The sequence below is a fragment of the Equus quagga genome, chromosome 17 (assembly GCF_021613505.1).
Source record: "Equus quagga isolate Etosha38 chromosome 17, UCLA_HA_Equagga_1.0, whole genome shotgun sequence".
NCBI lineage: Eukaryota > Metazoa > Chordata > Mammalia > Perissodactyla > Equidae > Equus > Equus quagga.
Window position 1 is genome coordinate 53983308 of NC_060283.1, and position 20420 is coordinate 54003727.

The 20420-nt window shown below is 38.7% G+C and overlaps 1 protein-coding gene across 1 annotated transcript in view; it reads left to right on the forward strand.

Moving 5' to 3' along the window:
* ABCA12 (ATP binding cassette subfamily A member 12) overlaps positions 1-20420 on the forward strand; it is a 161542-nt gene that overhangs the window by 119184 nt on the left and 21938 nt on the right. The window contains exons 29-39 of the mRNA XM_046643712.1: positions 757-975; positions 2176-2372; positions 3817-3977; positions 5352-5588; positions 5984-6134; positions 8629-8881; positions 9755-9841; positions 10634-10727; positions 13401-13528; positions 15499-15586; positions 17343-17448. Of these exons, the coding sequence (XP_046499668.1) occupies positions 757-975; positions 2176-2372; positions 3817-3977; positions 5352-5588; positions 5984-6134; positions 8629-8881; positions 9755-9841; positions 10634-10727; positions 13401-13528; positions 15499-15586; positions 17343-17448 (1721 nt within the window). The remainder of the gene's footprint in view (positions 1-756; positions 976-2175; positions 2373-3816; positions 3978-5351; positions 5589-5983; positions 6135-8628; positions 8882-9754; positions 9842-10633; positions 10728-13400; positions 13529-15498; positions 15587-17342; positions 17449-20420) is intronic.

Below are 20420 nucleotides of genomic sequence, written 5' to 3' on the forward strand. Positions count from 1 at the left end.
GGAATTATCTAGGTGAGAATTCTCCAGTTACACTGTAGAGAAGGGACTGAAGATGGCCAAGGGCCATGAGTTAGGAGCCTACAGCAGCTGGTAGGTAATTGGTAACGGCGGCTTGCACTAAGGTGGTGCCTGGGAAAATGGAGAAATATGGATGAGTTAGGAGATGAAGATAGAAGGAGGATGCAAAAACGACTCTAAATTCCAGGCTTGTGCAACCAGTATATACATTTATCATATAGTGAAAGAGGTAACATCAACAAAGGAAAGGATTTGAGGGCAAAGATCATGAGTTAAGTGTTGAATATATTGAGTTTGAGGATCCTGTAAGATGTCCTATGGAGAAGTGGCATTGTCTGTTGGATGGATAGAGCAAGCCCACAACTGAGGGTGGAGATCTGGACTAGAGAGATAATTTTGAGACTTAATGACCGGTAGACACTATCTGATGCCAGGAAAGGGCATGAGTTTGCTCAAGGAGACAGTACACTTGCAATTAAAGAGCACAACCGTTTCTATCATTCTTACCAACCTACCACCACCACCATCATGATTATGTAGTGTCTATTAACACTCTAAATTATTAAAAGCTTGAAAGTAATTTTAATTTTTATTCCTATTTAATACTATTTTATTTCATAGCTTGACTTTGAGGAGATACAATGCAATATTTTTTGCTAACAACTGAGATATATCTCGTCCTAAAAACCAAGCTTCAATGCTTGGTTCCCACCTAATTTATCATTTCTTCATTTCCAGCTCCATGTTGACTGGGCTGTTTGGGGCCTCAGCAGGTACCATCTTTGTTTATGGAAAAGATATCAAAACAGACCTACACATCGTACGGAAGAGTATGGGGGTCTGCATGCAGCACGATGTCTTGTTTAGTTATCTCACTACCAAGGAGCATCTTCTCTTATATGGCTCCATCAAAGTTCCTCACTGGACTAAAAAGCAGCTGCACGAGGAAGTAAAAAGGTCAGTCATGACAGGAACAAGAACATGTGTTGGTAATTCCTCTCAAAGAGAAGTCAAACTACGGTAATAAGACCAATAGGAAACATTTTCTCACAAAACAATTGGTTTTTAGTTTTTCTATTTCTCTGGTATGTATACATTTAATGTCATTTTCCTCAGCAGCCTGTTATTATACTGGAACTGTTTAAATCTCTTCTTCTCTGGTTCATATATTGCCCCAAATCCTCTGCTTCTACTCTCCATGGCTACTGCACTGGTCCAAGCCTCTCAACTGGACTCCTGGCTTCTACTCTCCCTTATACAAACTATTCTTCAAAGAGCAGCCAGAGATCTTTTTAAACTGCAGATCAGACCATGTCACTCCTGGGTTCAAAACCCTCTGATGGTTTCCTACCACACTCAGTATAAAACTCTGTAATGTCCTTATCAAGGGCTTCGAGGCCCTATATGACCTGCTCCCAATCTCACTTCTGATTTCATTTCCTTCTACTCTCCCTCATTTGCTCTGCTCTTGGCACACTAGCCCAGTAGCACACTTGATTATGCTAGGCCTGCTCCAGCCTCAGGGCTGCTCACTTACTGTTCTCTCTACTTAGAGCAGCCTTCCCCAGACAGCCATTTGACTTACTGCTCCGCTTTCCTGGTCTCTGCTCAAATGTCACCTTCTCTGAGGGGACCACCATGTATAAGATAGATGCCTAAAATAGCAAGCCCCAGGCACTCCTTATTTCTTGTACCTTGCTTTATTTATTTTTTTGGTGCATTTACCACTGCGTGGCATATTATAAACATCCTTGGGAATCTATTTATTGATGGAATTTCCCCCGCATCCCTCCTGACACATGGGCATACTAGATCATAGTCGTATGGGTAGGAATGTTGTCTGCTCACGGATTTTCTCCAGCACCTAAAACACGGTCTGGCACAAAACAGGCAGACGATCCGCAAATATTTATCAAATGGATGAGTAAAATCATAAGTCATATATTCCTTTGTATTATTTTCTGAGTATTAACTTTGTATCTCCAGCTAGATGATAAATAATAAAATTTATATCATGAATCCTCAATAGTTTCTTGTACCTTGGTGAGCACATAATAGTTACTTAGTGAATACCTATCATCTAGGGTGCTTATTATATTTTTCCAATATTCCAGTATTCTATCTGCAAAAACTAACCACCATACATAATTTTTGAAGGACTTTGAAAGATACTGGCCTGTATAGTCATCGTCATAAGAGAGTTGGAACATTGTCGGGAGGAATGAAGAGGAAGTTATCTATCTCCATCGCTCTCATTGGTGGATCCAGGGTGGTGATTTTGGATGAGCCGTCCACTGGAGTCGACCCGTGTTCTCGCCGAAGTATATGGGATGTTATATCCAAGAACAAAACTGGTATGAGCACCTTCTTATAACTTCTCCACCCAAGTCATAATTTTGCCCTCTTGGATGCACCCAGACAAGAAGAAGCCTTTTCTGTTTATTATCTCCATTAAAAGTCTCAGATGGGTTCTTCCTTTTCCCAAGTTTTTCTTCTTCCAGTTCAATTTCTGCATCAATTAGTTAATACAATAGTCTCCCCTTATCCACGGTTTCGCTTTCTGCAGTTTCAGTTAACAGAGGTCAACTACAGTCCGAAAATATTAAATGGAAAATTCCAGAAATAAACAATTTATAGGTTTTAAATTGCACACCGTTCTGAGTTGCGTGATGAAATCTCACCCGTCCCACTCCATCCTGCTAGGGGCATGAACTGTCCCTTTGTCCAGCGGATCCACACTGTAGACGCTACCTGCTGGTCACTTAGAAGCCATCTCGGTTATCAGATCAACTGTCGCAGTACACAGTGCTTGTGTCAAGTCACCCTTATTTTACTTAATATGGCCCCAAAGCACAACAGTAGTGATGCTGGCAATTTGGATATGCCAAAGAGAAGCTGTAAAGTACTTCCTTTAAGTGAAAAGGTGAAAGTTTTCTACTTAATAAGGAAAGAAAAACATTGTATGCTGAGGTTGCTAAGATCTCCCGTAACTTTTATTACAGTATACTGCTATCGTTGTTCTGCTTTATTATTAGTTATTATTGTTAATTTCTTACTGTGCCTAATTTATAAATTAAACTTTATCATAGTTATGTATGTGTAGGAAAAACAGTATATAAAGAGTTTGGTACCATCTGCGGTTTCAGGCATCCACAGGGATCTTGAAACGGATCCCCGTGGATAAGGGGGGACTGCTATATCTATGTAGTGCCCACAGTGAGTTGATCCCTTAGCTGGTCTTTTTCAGAGCATGCAAATCCAACAGAAGTTCCAAATTCTGCCTAGAGGAGCTTAGAATCTAATTAGAGATACCAAACATACACAAATGAAAATAAACTGAAAACAGACTAAATAAGTGCTAACAGGATGTGAGGCAGAGGAGCAATCAGAGTGGAGTGGATTAATCGAGAAGAATATTCAAAGTCTTTAAAATTACTGCTTTTTCATAGTGAAGAAAGGGGAAGAGAGAGCGAGAATGGAAATGAAGCCAAAGGAGCAAATTCGCACATTGGGAGGGGTTGCCAATGTCCACGCTACAAATGAGGGACATTTAGCCACACAGAATAATAACTGCTTATTTGCTGCCAACTTACAAGAAAAATACCCCCCAATATTTAAGAACACCCCTCCTGAATTTCTCTTGGATGATTTTGGAAGCTCCTTCTGGTCAGTTTTTCCGTTAGCTCATAAACCATGACTCCTCTCATAAATCACAGGACTTACTTGTGCTAACTCTGTATATCTTGGGAACTGTATCTTCATTTTTCACTCTCGGTTGTTCTCCTCTGTGTTTTGAAGCCAGAACAATCATTCTGTCGACGCACCACTTGGACGAGGCTGAAGTGCTGAGCGACCGCATCGCCTTCCTGGAGCAGGGCGGGCTGCGCTGCTGCGGGTCACCGTTTTACCTCAAGGAAGCATTTGGGGATGGCTACCACCTCACGCTCACCAAGAAAAAGGTTTGAAGGAGAGGAAACATACCTTTGTTATGGGGTTGTAAATTAATTTGTGTATGAAAGAGAGACAGAATCTCTCCAACTTTATTCACTGTTAAAATTCACTGTTTATCTGTTAGATTCGTGTTTCTCAAACTCGAGCGAGCATCAGGACACCTGGAAGTCTTGGATAGACTCAGATTTGTGGCCCCACCTCAGCAGTCAGAATTCAGTTGGGCTGGGATGGGGCTGCAGAATTTCCTACATTTCTAATAAGGTCCCAGGTGCTGATGATGTTACTGGTCTGGGATCTCACGTGGAGAACCAGTGTGCTAGGTAAAAAATGATCTAAATCTAAATGATGGAGGATCAGCCTTTTAGCTTCCCTGGCATTTCTGCCTGGAGGGCTAAAAATTAGATTTTCTGCTCTCTCAAAAGCAAATGAAGAGAATATGCAGGCATGTGTTCACTTTCCGATCAAAGCTCCTTGAGTGGGACTAACTCAGGCCAATGGTGCTTCTACGTCTCTGAAGAACAAGGATGCTAAGGATCCCTGTGCCAACTCAAATAACGTATGATTCACCAATACTGGGCAAGATAGGTTATCGGGCAGGTTTTGATTATTATCACTTACTTTATATCTGACCATCCCGATGTGAATTCCAAAACATAAAAAGTAGTTCATTATTATATTTATTAATTCACTCAAAAATTTATGTGTTAGGTGTGTGATACCTTATTATGTGTCCAAGGCACTGTTCTAGGCACTGGGGATGAAGCCGTGAACTGACGATATTAAAATCTCTGCCCTCATAGAGTTTGTATTCTGATGGAGTGCAGGGAATTCAGATGATACAATTGACAAGTATCTTATTTAGTATATTAGCAACTGATTAATGCTACAGGTAGAAATAAAGAAAAGGAAGGGCAATAGGGAATGCTGGGCAGGGCCATTCTAAGTGGGGTAGTAAGAGAAAGGGTCTCTGAAAAGGTGACAGTTGAGCCAAGAGTAGGGGCCAGGAAAGAATGAGCCGTGTCGCTCGCTATCTGGGGGCAAAGGAACAGCAATTGCAAGGCCCTGAGGAGGGCGTGCCTGAGCCTGAGGCACTCTAACAACAGAGAAGAGAGTGTTGTGGCTGGAGTAGAGCAGGGGAGAGGGAGGAGGGCAGGCAGTTAGGGTGGAGAAGGGACAAGCTGAGGTGGGAGAGGAGAGCCAGTAGAATAGTGACTTGCAGACAACTCTGGGGACCCCAGCGGGACAGGGAGCCACTGAGGGAATGGTGTGTGGTCTGACTCAGGTCTGGGGTGGCCCAAAAGAACTCACTACCTTCTGATGAGGGCCCTTGGGCACTACAGTGTGAACACAAGGGAGTGTTTAACTTCTGTTTTTGTCTTTAGAGTCCAAATCTAAACGCAAGTACCGTATGTGACACGATGGCCGTGACAGCAATGATCCGGTCACACCTCCCTGAAGCCTACCTCAAGGAGGACATTGGGGGAGAACTTGTTTATGTGCTTCCTCCGTTTAGCACCAAAGTCTCAGGGGCCTATCTGTCACTCCTAAGAGCGCTGGACAATGGCATGGGCAACCTCAACATCGGGTGCTACGGCATTTCAGACACCACCGTGGAAGAGGTACATCTGGACGTTTCCTTTATTTTTAAAGCTGATATAACTTGCTTTAGAATAAATATGCCTTAGAATAAATAATTGCCTTAGAATAAATGTATATAGTTTTTTTAAAAAAGAAGAGAAATATTTTTAAAATAAACATTCCACAAAATCAGAAAATCTCAAAATTATCTCAATATGATTCTTAGGTCAGATTGACTTCTGAGAACAACACATCACTCAATTACATGTATCTTTTACAGACAAAAATGTTCACTTTAAGTCACCCCAAAATATTCACTTAAGTCGAACATTTCTCTCAATAAAGATGACAAAAATTCAAAATCAAAACTGAATTCAGAAACTACAAAAGACACGCACGTTTTATGTTAACGAACTGTTCCGGCTTCTCTTTCTAGGTCTTTCTGAACTTGACTAAAGAGTCACAAAAAAATAGTGATATGAGGCTTGAGCATTTAACACAACAGAAAATTGGAAATTCCGGTACCAACGGCACCTCAACTCCTGACGACTTGTCTGTGAGCAGCAGCAACTTCACAGACAGAGATGGTACACCTCTAACGCACATCTTTTGCTTAATTCCAATAAATGACCTAAATGTGAGAAAATCAAGGACAGATTTTGATTTTCTTTTAAATTCCCCTTTAAATTTTATTTCTAAATTCAGAAAGACTAAAGAAATATAAGCTTTCTCTTTTGTATATATGCCAAACATTGAACCCAATCGAATTCTCTATTTCAAGAATATTTTGCAGAATGTAAAAGAGCTTCCTTATTAGGGTGGTGATGAGTATTCCTTTCAACTATCAGAAGTCATTTTCAAGACGTAAATTACTAGAATTTGAGTTGTGTTCAAAGAGCTAGAATCCTTTTGTAATCAGTGCTGTCCAACAAGGGACAAAGTTACCTTGTAAGGTAGTTCACTCGCTGCTATTAGACACATTCAAGTGGAGGTAATAGTCATCAAAACAAGTTAAAAAAACAGTCATCATTCTTTATGGGGCCTCATTGGAAAATATGTCTAAGCTTCCCCCCATTGAATGAATCAGGTGCTGATCGAATCCAGGCTCTGAGAAGAGGCTTTCCGGGAGGGGTCTCTGACTTGATGAAGTTGGACTTGATGGCTAGGAATCTGTAATAACAGGTTTTCCCCCAATTCTTCACGCAAGATGTTTGAAAAATCATGTTTCTTGACACAACTTTGAGGAATGGGGCTCTTTTTAAAATAACTTATCTTTTTTTTGGTGAGGAAGATTGTCCCTGAGCTAAGGTCTGTGCCAATCTTCCCCTATTTTTTTGCATGTGGGAGGCTGCCACAGCATGGCTTGATGAGTGGTGTGTGTGTGTCCAGGCCCAGGATCCAAACCCACAAACCCTGGGCTGCTGAAGCGGAGCATGTGAACCTAACCACTGCGCCACTAGGCTGGCCATTTGTAAAATAACTTTTATCCCCTCTTATTCTCTTTCTGAGAGTTCGCTTATGTCCTTGGAAACACTATTTATTCAAGGAAGCATATACTAAAATAATGTATAAATTATGGAGTAGTCACTCCAACAGTTTGCTTAAATTGGGAAAAATCTCTAAGAGCAGAACTTTTAATTAAACATTTTGTCTGCCTCTAAAACTCAAAAAAGATCATCTCTGATGTTTGTTTAATTCTGCAGCTCGGGAGAGTCATTTGTCCTCTGCCATATTCCTCATTTATCGTCTTTTGGGGAATATAATTGTTGGGTCCATGGAATTGAGGACTTTGATTAGAAAGCGGTCATCTGCTTCAGGAAGTAAATGTTATGTATTTGCCTCTGCATTTGTCCATAATTTGCCACCATTCTTCAGTCGGAATGTTCCCCCATTGACATTATCTTTTGGAAAGCACACTTGCTCTGGACGATACACCTGAAAGTCATCCACATGTAATTTCTCAAGAAACAGAAAAGCATACTAATTAACTTAAAATATTCAGCTCCCTCTGCAATTCTCCTTTGCAGAGATAGGAGTTGCATTTAAACTTGCTCACTCTGTTTAATTGGAATTCATTTTAAATTAAGCAGCTTTGTATTTTTCGTTATCAGCTAAATGAAGATCATGATTTTTGTGCTGCATAATTTGGGATGGAGAATTAAAAATATCCACAGAGTTGACGAATACTGTCATCTTCTCACATGTAAAGGAGAGCTTGGTGGCAGGCCTTCGGAGGGAAGGCTGTATTTGAACCTATTTTTAGAGAGGGCTGCAGAAATGATCAGGTGTAAGAGCACTACTGAGGAAGCAATGGCTTATGACCTCCACAGCGGCTCTCACTCTCGGAAACCATGGAATTTTTCTCAGCACTTGAACAGCATTTCAGAGAGGGGGAGGGTAGACGTTTTCTCCAGTGAGTTCTTTTTTGTGACTCTAGTGGTAAAAATGGACTTTTGAAACGCCATCAGATCAGTCCAAATTTCTAAAGAGAATGTCATGAATGAGTGTTTGAACTGGAATTACACTTTGGAGGGGAACATTTTCCCTTCCCAGGTTTAAGGCGAATTCATTGCACGTCACATTAGAATGAGAGCTGGTTAGACTGACCATCACTAAGTTACCCACAATAAGAATTTCTTAGACTGGGCTCATGTTTTGGTTTGTATTTGTCTTATTTCAATTCACTATTGATAGAAGCTCTCTCTTGAGTATTAATAATTAGAAATACATACCGTGTCTGCATTAAGACCTTGGAGATTGGGAAAATATGCATTTATAAAATTCTGCATATCTCAGTTTGACATGTAAAATTACTATGTAGATGACTAACAATACTTTGTGTATAGTGATTTGTAATTTTCAAAGCAGTTTTACGTACAGCTCTATGAGATGGAGAGGCTTAGGCCTAAGGCTCATAAAGGAAGGGCTGAACCTCAAATCTAAGTCTTTAGAATATAAGCGCTTTGCTTATGACATCATATCAATCACATCATGCCATCCATCCATAGTTTCTGAAGTTACTTTATTACTTGATTTATCAGGACTTCCCAGAAACATGCCAAGTCTCTTTTTCTTAATCAGACAAAATCCTGACAAGAGGAGAGAGGTTGGATGGTGTTGGACTGTTGCTGAAGAAGATAATGGCTATATTCATTAAGAGATTCCACCACACCCGCAGGAACTGGAAAGGTTTCATTGCTCAGGTCATTCTCCCCATCGTCTTTGTAGCCACTGCCATGGGCCTTGGCACACTGAGAAATTCCAGCAACAGTTATCCAGAGATGCAGATCTCCCCATCTCTTTACGGTACCTCTGAACAGACAACCTTCTATGCGTAAGTTTCTTTCCTTTCACTCAAACAGCATTCCCACAATGCCTCCAGAGGTACGGTTGTGCCTGAATGAATGCCACAAAATGCTGAAGAATTAAGAACTTAGGAGACACAGCACCTGATTCTGCCAAAGGAGTGAACACTTTGAGTTATTGCAACGTGACACTTCTGTCACCAACAAATCACTTTTTAAGAGTTTTTGTGTTTGTCTACGAATAAAATTATAGTAGATCTTTATTTTTAATGGCTAGAGTTTAATCAAGAAAGCCAGGTTATATGTGGCTTCCCGATCTGTTGTAATATGTAGCAAATAACTTTTTATTTTTTTAAATTTATTTTTATTTTTTCTGAGGAAGATTAGCCCTGAGCTAACATCTTCTTCTTTTTGCTGAAGAAGACTGGCACTGAGCTGACCTCCATGCTCATCTTCCTCTGCTTTTTATGTGGGATGCCTACCACAGCATGGCTTGACAAGCAGTGCATGGGTCCGTACCCGGGATCCGAATGGGTAAACCCTGGGCCACCGAAGCGGAATGTGTGAACTTATCCTCTGGGCCACTGGGCTGGCCCCACAAATAACTTTTTCTTGATCTCACAAATATTGAATAGTAACATCAGAATTATGTATAATATAATGTTATATATACAATAGGTGATCACTAAACGCATGTGACAATTAGAATAACAAGGCAGCCAAATAGAGACATGTGCTTATTTTTTTCCATGACACTTTTTTCTAAGAATGATAGGTTTCGTAGATTTTTAAGAAAACAGTCCTAACGACAGTGTATTTCTTCAAATTATTCATGACCGTGAGTTTAATACGGGAGTCTAGTGGAGGAATCATGAATTTGTTTCTATCCTTTAATATTACAGGAATTTTCACCCAAGCACAGAAGCACTGGTCTCAGCCATGTGGGCCTTTCCAGGCATCGACAACATGTGTTTGAATGTCAGTGATCCGTAAGTGGTTCTCATTTTTTCCCTTTGTTTCAACATTCCCCTTTGTGTGGGTACGTGTGCATGCATGTGTGTGCATGTGTGTGGATGAGCGGGTGTGTATTTGGCTGGAGGAGGGCAGCGCCCCGATAGAAATCTGTGTTGGACAGATTTTATCTGTCTCCTTTAGTTCATTCAAAGCGATGCTATACTGTAAAAATAAAGAGTAGGTGCTTTATACTTGAAAGTTCTTTTGTGTACATATTTTCACTTAGCAATCACAACCCTGAAAATTATTCATCCCATTTTTAAGATGAAGAAACTGAGGCTCACGGGAAAAAGATACTTGTCTAAAGAAATCTAGATAATAAGTTATATAGCTAAGTGGAGACCCAAGTCTTCTGACTCTAATTTCCATGTTTTTGCACTACATAGTGTTGCTTATTCAAACTTCCAAGATAGTACACGACACATGTCAACTGGCATTGGTGCATTATTATTCTGAAGTAGCCCCGTCCTGCCAGAGGAGAGGATGAAAAGGAGAAAGAGAAGGAAGGGGTCAGAACACCCCTCCTGCCACGTGAAGACAATTCAGTGAGCTTTGGTCTCAACCCTGTTTAATCTATGAGCACTCTCCTTCAATCACTCAGATCAAATCACTTGAAAATGGTAGTGCAATGTATATTCAAGTTCTGAAAAATCAGTAAATTGTATCTAAGATTATACATCTGAATTTAATACCAAATACTCCCTTATACGCTCCTACGTGAACATAAGAACACGCACCCTTCACTTCCATATTGCTTTCACTTACAGAAGGTGTTTAAAGAAAGACAGCCTGGCAAAATGGGACACCAGTGGAGAACCTATCACTAACTTTGGAGTTTGCTCCTGCTCAGAAAATATCCAGGTAAGACAGAATTCAGCTTCAGTGAAGCAGGAAAGAGAAAGGAATAAATAACAAAACTTGAAAGATCTGTCTGGGTTACCAAAGAGTCAGGATAATTTCACTTTATGGAAGCTAGTGGCTCAGAAATGTGGACCTGGGCAGCTCAAAAATATTGACTTTGAACTTCAGGTCACTGTTTTAAATCCATCTCAAGACACATTTCCAAAAGTAGGTAATTCTATGATGGTCTTTGTGGAAATCAACTGAAAATGAATTTTTGGTCACGGTTCAGTTCTAACTATAAAGCTCTATGTTTCACACAACAAAATCCCACCATAACAGTCAGATTTGAAAACACAGTGAGATTGATGCCACTGTAGCGGTCAGCTGGAAGTCAGTAACGTGTAAATCCAGGACAGAACTCCATGTGTCTCTAAGCAACACCTCCAGGCTGCAAGAGAGGTCCATGTCCTGAGGGAAACAGAAAAGATTGTTCAACCATCACTTACCCTGTCTGTATTCTATAGATGCACACCTTTGTTTTTTAGGCCTAGCAATTCACCAAACTTTTAAGAAAGACAAATCCACTGGGGAAAATAAAGATTGTTGAAGAAGAGAGGTCGCTATTAGCTGCTGAGGGTCACTATATTGTCAACTTACTGTCCCATAGGGGAGGAATCTAGCAATACTTTCTTCAGGGTCGTCTGATTGTACCCTGAACTACCTTGGTACGATACCTTAGAATGAAAGTGTTTTCAGTAAATGCAACCTATTTTTGTGTTCTCATGCAAGACAATTACTAACAATAAAAGCTGGAATTCAACAAGCATCTTTAAGAATCCATGCATATTTAAATATTAGTCTTAGCCAGTATTTATCTAATTTAGCTAATTTCTGAAATTCTTTACGTATTTCCTTTAGTTCACAGTAAAAGTCAAATAGCTTAGTATTTAAAATTGGAATCTGGATAAATTTTATTAATCAAAAAAACCCCCAGTAGATTTAAAATTTTTCCATTTTTACTCTGCTGATGGGAATCTCAATGGGTGTAAACAGTTTTTAAAACTATTTGACAGTATCTACTAATGCTGAAGATATATGTACCCTATGGGATCGGCAATTCCATTCCTATTAGATAACCACCAGAAATATGAATAGGCTCACAAGAGACATATATTGGGAGATTCACAGCAATACTATTCCTAATAGCCACCCAATTCCCACCCACAGTAGAGTGGATAAATCAAAGGTAATGTATTTCCACAATGGAATTCTATTGCAACATGAGAATGATTGATCTACAACTACACTCATCATATGAAAAATTCTCACAAATAAATGACGAGAAAAAAACAAATACAAGAGAGTATATATGATATGATTCCATTTATATAAAATACGAAAACAGGCAAAACTATTCTATACTGGTTCCTTTGGAGGTAGCAGTGATTGGAAGGGAGCATGATGAGGGGACTTCTGGGGTGCTAGCATTGTTTCCTGACCTGGTGCTGGATGCATGGGTGTGTTCAGTTTGTCAAAATAGATCAAGCAGTACGCTTATAATATATGTGTCTTTGTATGTATAATGTAATCCAATAAAAATAGCTAAAAAAATTACACTTCATCCATAATTATTGTGAAACCAGTGGCATTCTAGAATGTGACCTTCAAGTTGACACAACTTGACGTAAGGTGAAATTCGGCATCCATTTTTTTAGAGCAACTTGCAACTTTAAGCTCTTGGCACACACGTGTGATGCTGACCTTAGGCTCTGGGATATTGTGTGAAGGGACAGGAGGAAAAGCTGTAAAGTGCTAGGCTTCTCCAGACTAAACTTCATGGCAGCGGAGCGTAGGAAGCTCCACTGAAAGGTAAGTGGTCAGGAAGTGCAGAAAGCTACGAGAGTAAAAATAAGTGGTTAGAACTAAGCTCTGAGAACGGTTAATGGTAATATACCAATGAAATTGATTTTGACAAGAATATGATGGTAACGTAAGATGCTAACAAAGGGGGAAACTGGGTGAGGGGTACACAGGAAATCTCTGCACAGTCTTTGCAACTTTTCTGTACGTTTAGTCTATATTTAAACATATATATGTATATATATATATAACTTCTATTTTGGAATAATTTTAGATTTCTATGTATAAAGATTAGATTTCACTTTATATAAAATCAAATGATTTAGATTTAGATATATGTAAAATAGGCTCTGACACCTAGGTTGGTTATCCTAAAACTAATATAACGCAAGCTTTTATCCACTGCTGTCAGTCCCTGAGAACTTAAGTCTGTTAATGTCATTTTTTCAATTTGGGGCAAACATTTTTTTTCCCTGTGAATTATTGAGGGAATTCTGAATCATCTTGGCGTTTAATTTTATTCTCCATACATATCAAGCCTGTCAGTACAGTGAAAGAAATATCGCACCTCAGTCAACTTGTGCTCTTTCTTGGCTTCCAGTGAGTCCCAAACACGTGCATATGCTCTCTGTAAGTAACTGTTTGTTCTGATTTCTTGGCATAGGCAAGATGACTTCCTTTCCAAAGCTCTTTAGACTCAGGGGACAGTCTTATCACATTCTACCAGTTGCGATAACAGACAAATCATGAGACTGGAGCTCCTTCACATTGTCTATTTGACTTGCACAGCGGTGGCCAGACAGAACCTAATTTTTAACTTTATTTTTCCAGGAATGTCCTAAATTTAACTATTCTCCACCTCATAGAAGAACTTACTCTTCCCAAGTAGTTTATAACCTCACTGGGCACCGCTTGGAAAATTATCTTATATCAACTGCCAATGAGTTTTCACAAAAAAGGTAAAAAATACGCTGCATATAACATTTAATTGAGCATTTCTGGCTTTCTCAATTTAATGTAACTGCCTGCTGAACTTGAGACAATAGATTCAAATTTCTACTGATTACTTATGTGGTCGAAATCTCTGTTTTATCCTAACAACCTTATGTATTAAAATTTAAGTGATGACTCTAAATTAAGATTCATTTGAGCAAATTGAAAAGCATTGGTTTCTTTAGGTTTCGAAAATGTATTGTTAAATTTGTACATATTTCTTTTTCTTGAAGCACAAGAGAAGTTATTGACTGGATAATTCCACCTCAGAGAGTTTTAAGGCATGGCTTTGGTGACAATTGGCCTTAGTTTCAACACGAATATCTCAAAAGTTAGAGTATGATATATGTGTGTGGATGAAATTCGTCCAAGTGTGGGCTTGTAGCTAAGCCGCCTAAGCATTTGCCATGGATGTAAGGGCAGCAGCTCGCATTTCCCATGACGTAGATGGACCTGGCGGACACTATGCTAAGTGAAATAAGCCTGACGCAGAGACCGCAAGACTCTGTCTCCTGAAAGACAAAGACTGCATGACTCATATGTGGAATCTAAAATAGTGAAACTCATGGAAGCAGAGAGTAGAATGATGTTTGCCAGGATCTGGGAGGAGAGGAAGATGGGGAGATATTGGTCAAGGGGTACAAAGTTTCAATTATGCAAGATGAATATGTTCTGAAGATCTAATCTAAAGCAATGTGACTATGGTTAAAAATACTGTATTGTATGCTTGAAATTTGATAAGATAATAGATCTTAAGCATTCTCATCATGCACACACACACACAAAGAAAATGGTATAACCGTGTGAGGTGATGGATGTGTTCATTAGCTTGCTTATGGTGATTATTACACAATATATACATATATCAAAATAGCAAACTGTATACCTTAAATATATACAATTTTTATTTGTCAATTGTACCTCAATAAACCTCTGGGCGTGGGGGATGTTGGTAGGCTTGCAATAGTTTTCTCCTCTCCTCCATCTCTTCCCTCCTTCATTTCTCAATTTTACTAAGTGATAGATTCACTGTAAGATAATCAGAAACCACAGATCAGCAAAAAGAAAGAAAAAATATTCCCTCTCCAATATGATATAATCACTATTGATTATATATCCTTCCACAAATTTTCTAGTCAGGTATGCATGTAAATATTTTCAATGAAATGGGGTTTATTGTAAACAAACTGTTCTAAAACCTGCTTTTTTTTTTTAAAAAAAACGTGAACAATATACTATTGTGTTCCTTGTACATCAAAAATACAGCACCATAGCATCACATTTAGGATGATAGCCATCCTTTCGATTTTTCTAGGGTGACTGCACCATTATTTATGTAACCTAACCCTAATTTGGGGCACAAATTAATCTATTCTTAAAATTACTACTTAGATTTTTTAAGTCCACTTTTTATTTTTAAGAGATGATTAACTGACAGGTAGTTATATAGACACAACTCACTTTCAAATATCTGAGAAGAGAAAAAATATAGCACCAGGGGACAAATTAGGGGGAAAGTTTGGGGAGTAGAAGTGGAGCCATCTGTAAAAAGATAAGAAGTGATGTTCTATCATTTTAGTCTTAAATTACCTACAAAAGGATATTTAAGCACTAATATCTTAAGTTTTTTGAAATGATACTCGATCCATTTAAGGAGGAATTGGTTAGATTATGTGCCACTTATTTTCAGAATGATTACTCCATATTTGCAACTGTTTCAAAGGACTTTTTGCTTCTGGTTATAATGTACACTTTAAACTAAAATATGATTTAAAAAAGTGATAAAAGTATAAAATATCTGTCAGGCAGTAGTTATTTCATACTATACATATGTTCCTAATGGAAAGAAAAAATCCAGCTCTTAGTTAAACATTTTAGATCTATTTATGAATATTTTCTCCATTAAAACAAATATAAATTTTATTATTCTCTATAGATATGGAGGTTGGAGTTTTGGGCTGCCTTTGACTAAAGACCTTCGTTTTGATGTAACAGCAGTTCCTGCCAATAGAACACTTGCCAAGGTGAGTTATGATCTTTCTTCTGGGAGGTCATACAGATGAGAATGTGAACTGGGAACATTCAAGCATTTTCATGAGGCTAAAACAAAACCTGGGCACAATGAATGTGAAAAGCAGTTTGGCATGACGCATGCACCACAGCATGGCAGCTCCAGTCCTGGGTATTTACTCTAGTGAAACATGTCCATGTAAGTACCAGGATATGTATGCAAGAATATGCCTAGGAGTGTTTCTCATCTCAGTCAAAAACACAACCCCAACTGCCCAAGTGAAGTGGAATAAATAAATAAATAGTTATATATTCATTCAATAGAACTTTCCGCAATGGAAATGAATGACCTCAGTTCCATACAAAGAGCAAGCTAAATCTCCCAAACCTTATTAATAAACTAAAGAAAAAATGAAAAAGAATATGTAACTGCAATTGCATTGACTATAAACTTCAAGAGTAGGCAAAACGCATGCATATCGTTTAAGGGAGAGAGAGAGTATTACGATTTGCAAGGACGCAGGGTCAAGGAGAAGGTGTTCTGGATGCTGGTAATTTTGTTTTTCAACCTGAGTATTGGTTCAATGGGTGTACTCCCTTTATAATTTTTTGTTAAACTACACAGTTCTACACATATTTTTATGTGTGCATATACATTTAACCTTGCTTTTTAAGGAACATGGAAACTTAAGAGAATTTGATGGATAGAAATAATCCTGTTGACTTTTTTTCTTCTAGATTGTACCTATGCTTTGAAACCAGCTAGAGTCACAGAATCAGATACATAGGAGCACCTATCTGATTGAGAGTAGTCTTTGGAATTTTAAATTGTCCTTCATATATTTCTCATTTGGTAGTAAAAGATATCCACAACCCTGGGGGAAGTGGAGAAGCTAATATTCATTTAGCAGCTGTTGTAAGCCAAGCTCTAGTATCACCTTTTACACAAACCACCTAACTTCATCCTCACAGCATCCCTCTAGATAGATACCATTGGGCCTGTTTTAGCTGATTTTCACAGGCTCATGTAGAAAGCAAACAGTAGTGCTCGGGGTTTGAATGCTTGTCCCTCTTTGTTCCTTTCTTCTCTCTCACACACACAGAGCAAATATTCTTGCATAAACAAGGGAGTTCTAACATTAAATAATTTCTCTGCAAAACAGATTTGTAATTTTGAATTATGAACTGGACTTCGTGAATTAAAGCATACCAGTATTTAAATCCCTCTGCTTTTGACATAGAGGGTAAAGTAACTCACTTCCTGGTGAGTTAGAACTAGGAATAGAAAGTTAATGGAGGAATTTCAAGGTTATCAATTTTGTTACTATGGACACAATGCTTGTGTATGCATTTAATGTCTTTGTATAGCTGGCCCATATGCCATTAATTTTTATTATTACTGTTGAGAGCCAGGATGCCTTAGTTCTAGCCCCAGAATCACTCGATCAGCCACAGAATTGGAGATAATAACAATTTCTCCAGTTTATTTGAAGCTCTGCTGATAGACAAGATCAGGAAGAACTCATAACTTGGTGCTATCACACAGAAAGAATCCTGTTTTCCCAATCTCTGCTCATCTCTAAGTTGGAAACTTAGAGATCTGTGGTCAGCACAGTGTGGGGTGTGGTTCAGAATCTTCCAAAGCGAAATAAGTTATTGGGAAATTGGTGCTTTTCTTTCATATGTAACTTCTGTAGGCTGTCAGATGTAAAGATAGCCTAATTTATTTGAGCAATAGTGCTGATCTTGCCTTCCTGTGGAATTTAACAGGTGTGGTATGATCCAGAAGGCTACCACTCCCTTCCAGCCTACCTCAACAGCTTGAATAATTTCCTCCTACGAGTTAACATGTCAGAACACGACGCTGCCCGTCACGGTAAAGTTATCTGTACAGAAGCCTCTTATCTTGCATGTTAGATCCCATTTCTTCCTATGAGCAGTTATTTTATGGTATCTAAATCACAGAATTTTAAAAGGAGTTTGGAAGTAGTAACTACCGCCAAGTGGAACATTCTGGATAATCCCCTTAATGTCAGGTTAATTTAGTTTCCTCATTTACCAAGTTAGGATAAAGAGACTGACTTCATGGGGCTGGCCTGGTGGCGTAGTGGTTAAGTTTGCATGCTCTGCTTTGGTGGTTCGCGGGTTTGGATCCTGCATGCAGACCTACACACTTCTCACTAAGCCAAGCTGTGGCAGTGCCCCACATACAAAATAGAGGAAGATTGACACAGATGTTAGGTCAGTGGCAATCTTCCTCACCAAAAAAAAAAAAAGTTGACTTCCTGCTTATTTCTGCTCTTGCATTTAGTACTATATCTCATAGGAAAATATTTTCTATCTAGTCACTTGTATATCAACTAACAAATTAAAAATAATTAATGTTAATAAATAAAGTTCACAATCTAAACTTGAAGACAAAACTTTTAAGCTAAAGAGTTCTACACCTGACCAAAAGTGTTACCATTAATCGAGCACTTGCCATCCAGCCCCTGCTTTTTATGAAACATTGCCAATCTTACAAGCACCGTTTCAGGATAAGTATTATTGTTTCCTACTATTATTTCTCTGGGGCTCTGAAGCAGGATTTGAACCCAGGTCTGTCTGTCTGACTCCTGCCTCCTTGTTTTTCTAGTACTCCGTACTCCAATCTTCATTTGTCCAATACTTATCTAGACACAGTCAGGTCTACTTCAGTTGGATTTCCCAAGAGGCTTCCACAGAGTCTTTAAAATAGGGTTTGGAAGTTGAATGAGACTAATGCATTCTTTTCTAATTCAGTTACTGTTCATCAAACTGTTTCAACTTTGTAAGCCTTGCTCAAATTATTTTCCCATATTGATCCTAAAAAAACAATAGTAAAGATGGAGAAAAACTGAATAGCATGTTTGCTGACCAAGACTGAGTTTCAAGCCTAATAAATAGGCTAACAAATAGCCTATTAAATAGAAAAAAAGACACAACACATCCTTTAGAAATGCCGACGTCTACTTTTCTTTCATCTCCCTACTGTTGAGCATAATAGTGTGTGCTGTCTATTCTGGTGATTATAGAAGTAAACTGCAGAGTCAAATACTCATCCTAGCAACAGAATCTTTTGGAGTCTTCATTTCAGAGAAAACGGTATTTTCCCCACCTGCTTTGGCATTTTCTTAGCAGGAGGAATCACAAATAAAATAACAAGGGGGCCAGTCTGGTGGCATAGAGGTTAGGTTCACACCCTCTGCTTCAGTGGCCTGGAGTTCCTAAGTTTGGGTCCTGAACCTGGTCCTAGCACCACTCGTCAAGCCACACTGTGGCAGCATCCCACATAAAATAGGGGAAGACTGGCACAGATGTTAGCTCAGTGACAATCTTCCTCAAAGAAAAAAGAGGAAGATTGGCAACAGATGTTGGCTCAGGGCCAATCTTCCTCACCAAAAAGGAAAGAAAAGAACTAGATTGATAGATAGTCCTTAGATCTAGAACATAGTAAAAGGCTTAATCAAAAGTGGTAAATTAAATTAAATGGTGACTAAAGCCAGGCAGGTCTTGTATAACCTGGTTTAAAATACTATTGAACGCTTGACTTTCAGTAGGATGTCTTATTCAGAGCAGAAGACATTTGTTGCTATGACAGATAATGAAAGTATAAAAGCTATAGAATGACTAGCGGAAAATAGCAGATGTATGTAGGTGAAAACAAGAGACCAGTGCCACTTTCAGAAGGTCAGCTTCTGAAGCACATACTCAGGTTTTACCTGTCATTAGTGTTCTTTACCCAGATCAAAGCAATCGAAGTCACTCTGGACTCCAGCAGGCTTGTTGTGGCTCCTACCACTGTGTTTTTTTAAGTTAGAGAGTCTAAAGAACTAAGAATTCTGGAACATAAACTTTATGTTGATCCTAAAAAGAAGTTTGGTTTTTTTTTTATTTAAAAATAAGGCTTAGCTTGAGTTATAGAGAGATTGTGCCATCTATATTTTATTAAATTTTCTTATACAGACTTGTGACAGTGGTAGCTTCCCACTCTCCCTGGAAGGAGTCTGATTTCTTTCAAAGAAGCAATCCAGGTTCCCCTGAAATACTTTTACTGTTTTGTGATGCATGTGGGGGCTCTACCAGGCTAGTATTGTCTTTAAAAATCAACTCAATTATCCTCCTGCCACCTTCGCCCACTACACTAGCTTTTTAAAGCCATCTTTGCTGGATTCCACATGAACTGGGATTTTGCTTTAGCTGTAAAATGGATTTTCTTTGAATTCTAACATGCTAATAAACATCTTTTAATTGGCTTTCCTTTGCAATGTCAATATCTATGATATTCATGTGGTTCCCTCTAGTGGTTAATTTCACGTCAAAATTCTGTTCTTTTGTCCTAAAGAATATAGGTTTGCTTGTTTTCCCTAACAAATGTTGCACAACTAGGCTCTTTTTCAAAAATACTGACACATTGCTGCCTGCACCCTGCTGTTCATTCTTGTCCTTCATTGCATTAGCAGCAATAGTGGGTGGAAAGCATCTCATTTTAGGTTTACAACTGTAGAGACGACAGAAAATGTCCTATTTTTAATGTATATTGTATGTGGGGGAAACAATTGAAATTTAAGATTCAATTAGATTTAATAAGCATTCATTGACTAATCGCTGTTCTCAAGACTTTATGCTGGATGCTGTAGAACCGAGAGAAGATTTTGATACAGACCCCCAACTCTGACACATTTACTTGATCTTTCAGCTAACGATATGTATAAACAATTGGTTCAGCACCATTTTTCATAGTGGAATAAATTTATTTTCAAAGATCCCTCTGGTGAACTCGAGTATTTCTTGACTCAAATACAAAACAGAAATAAAAGAAATGTTTGC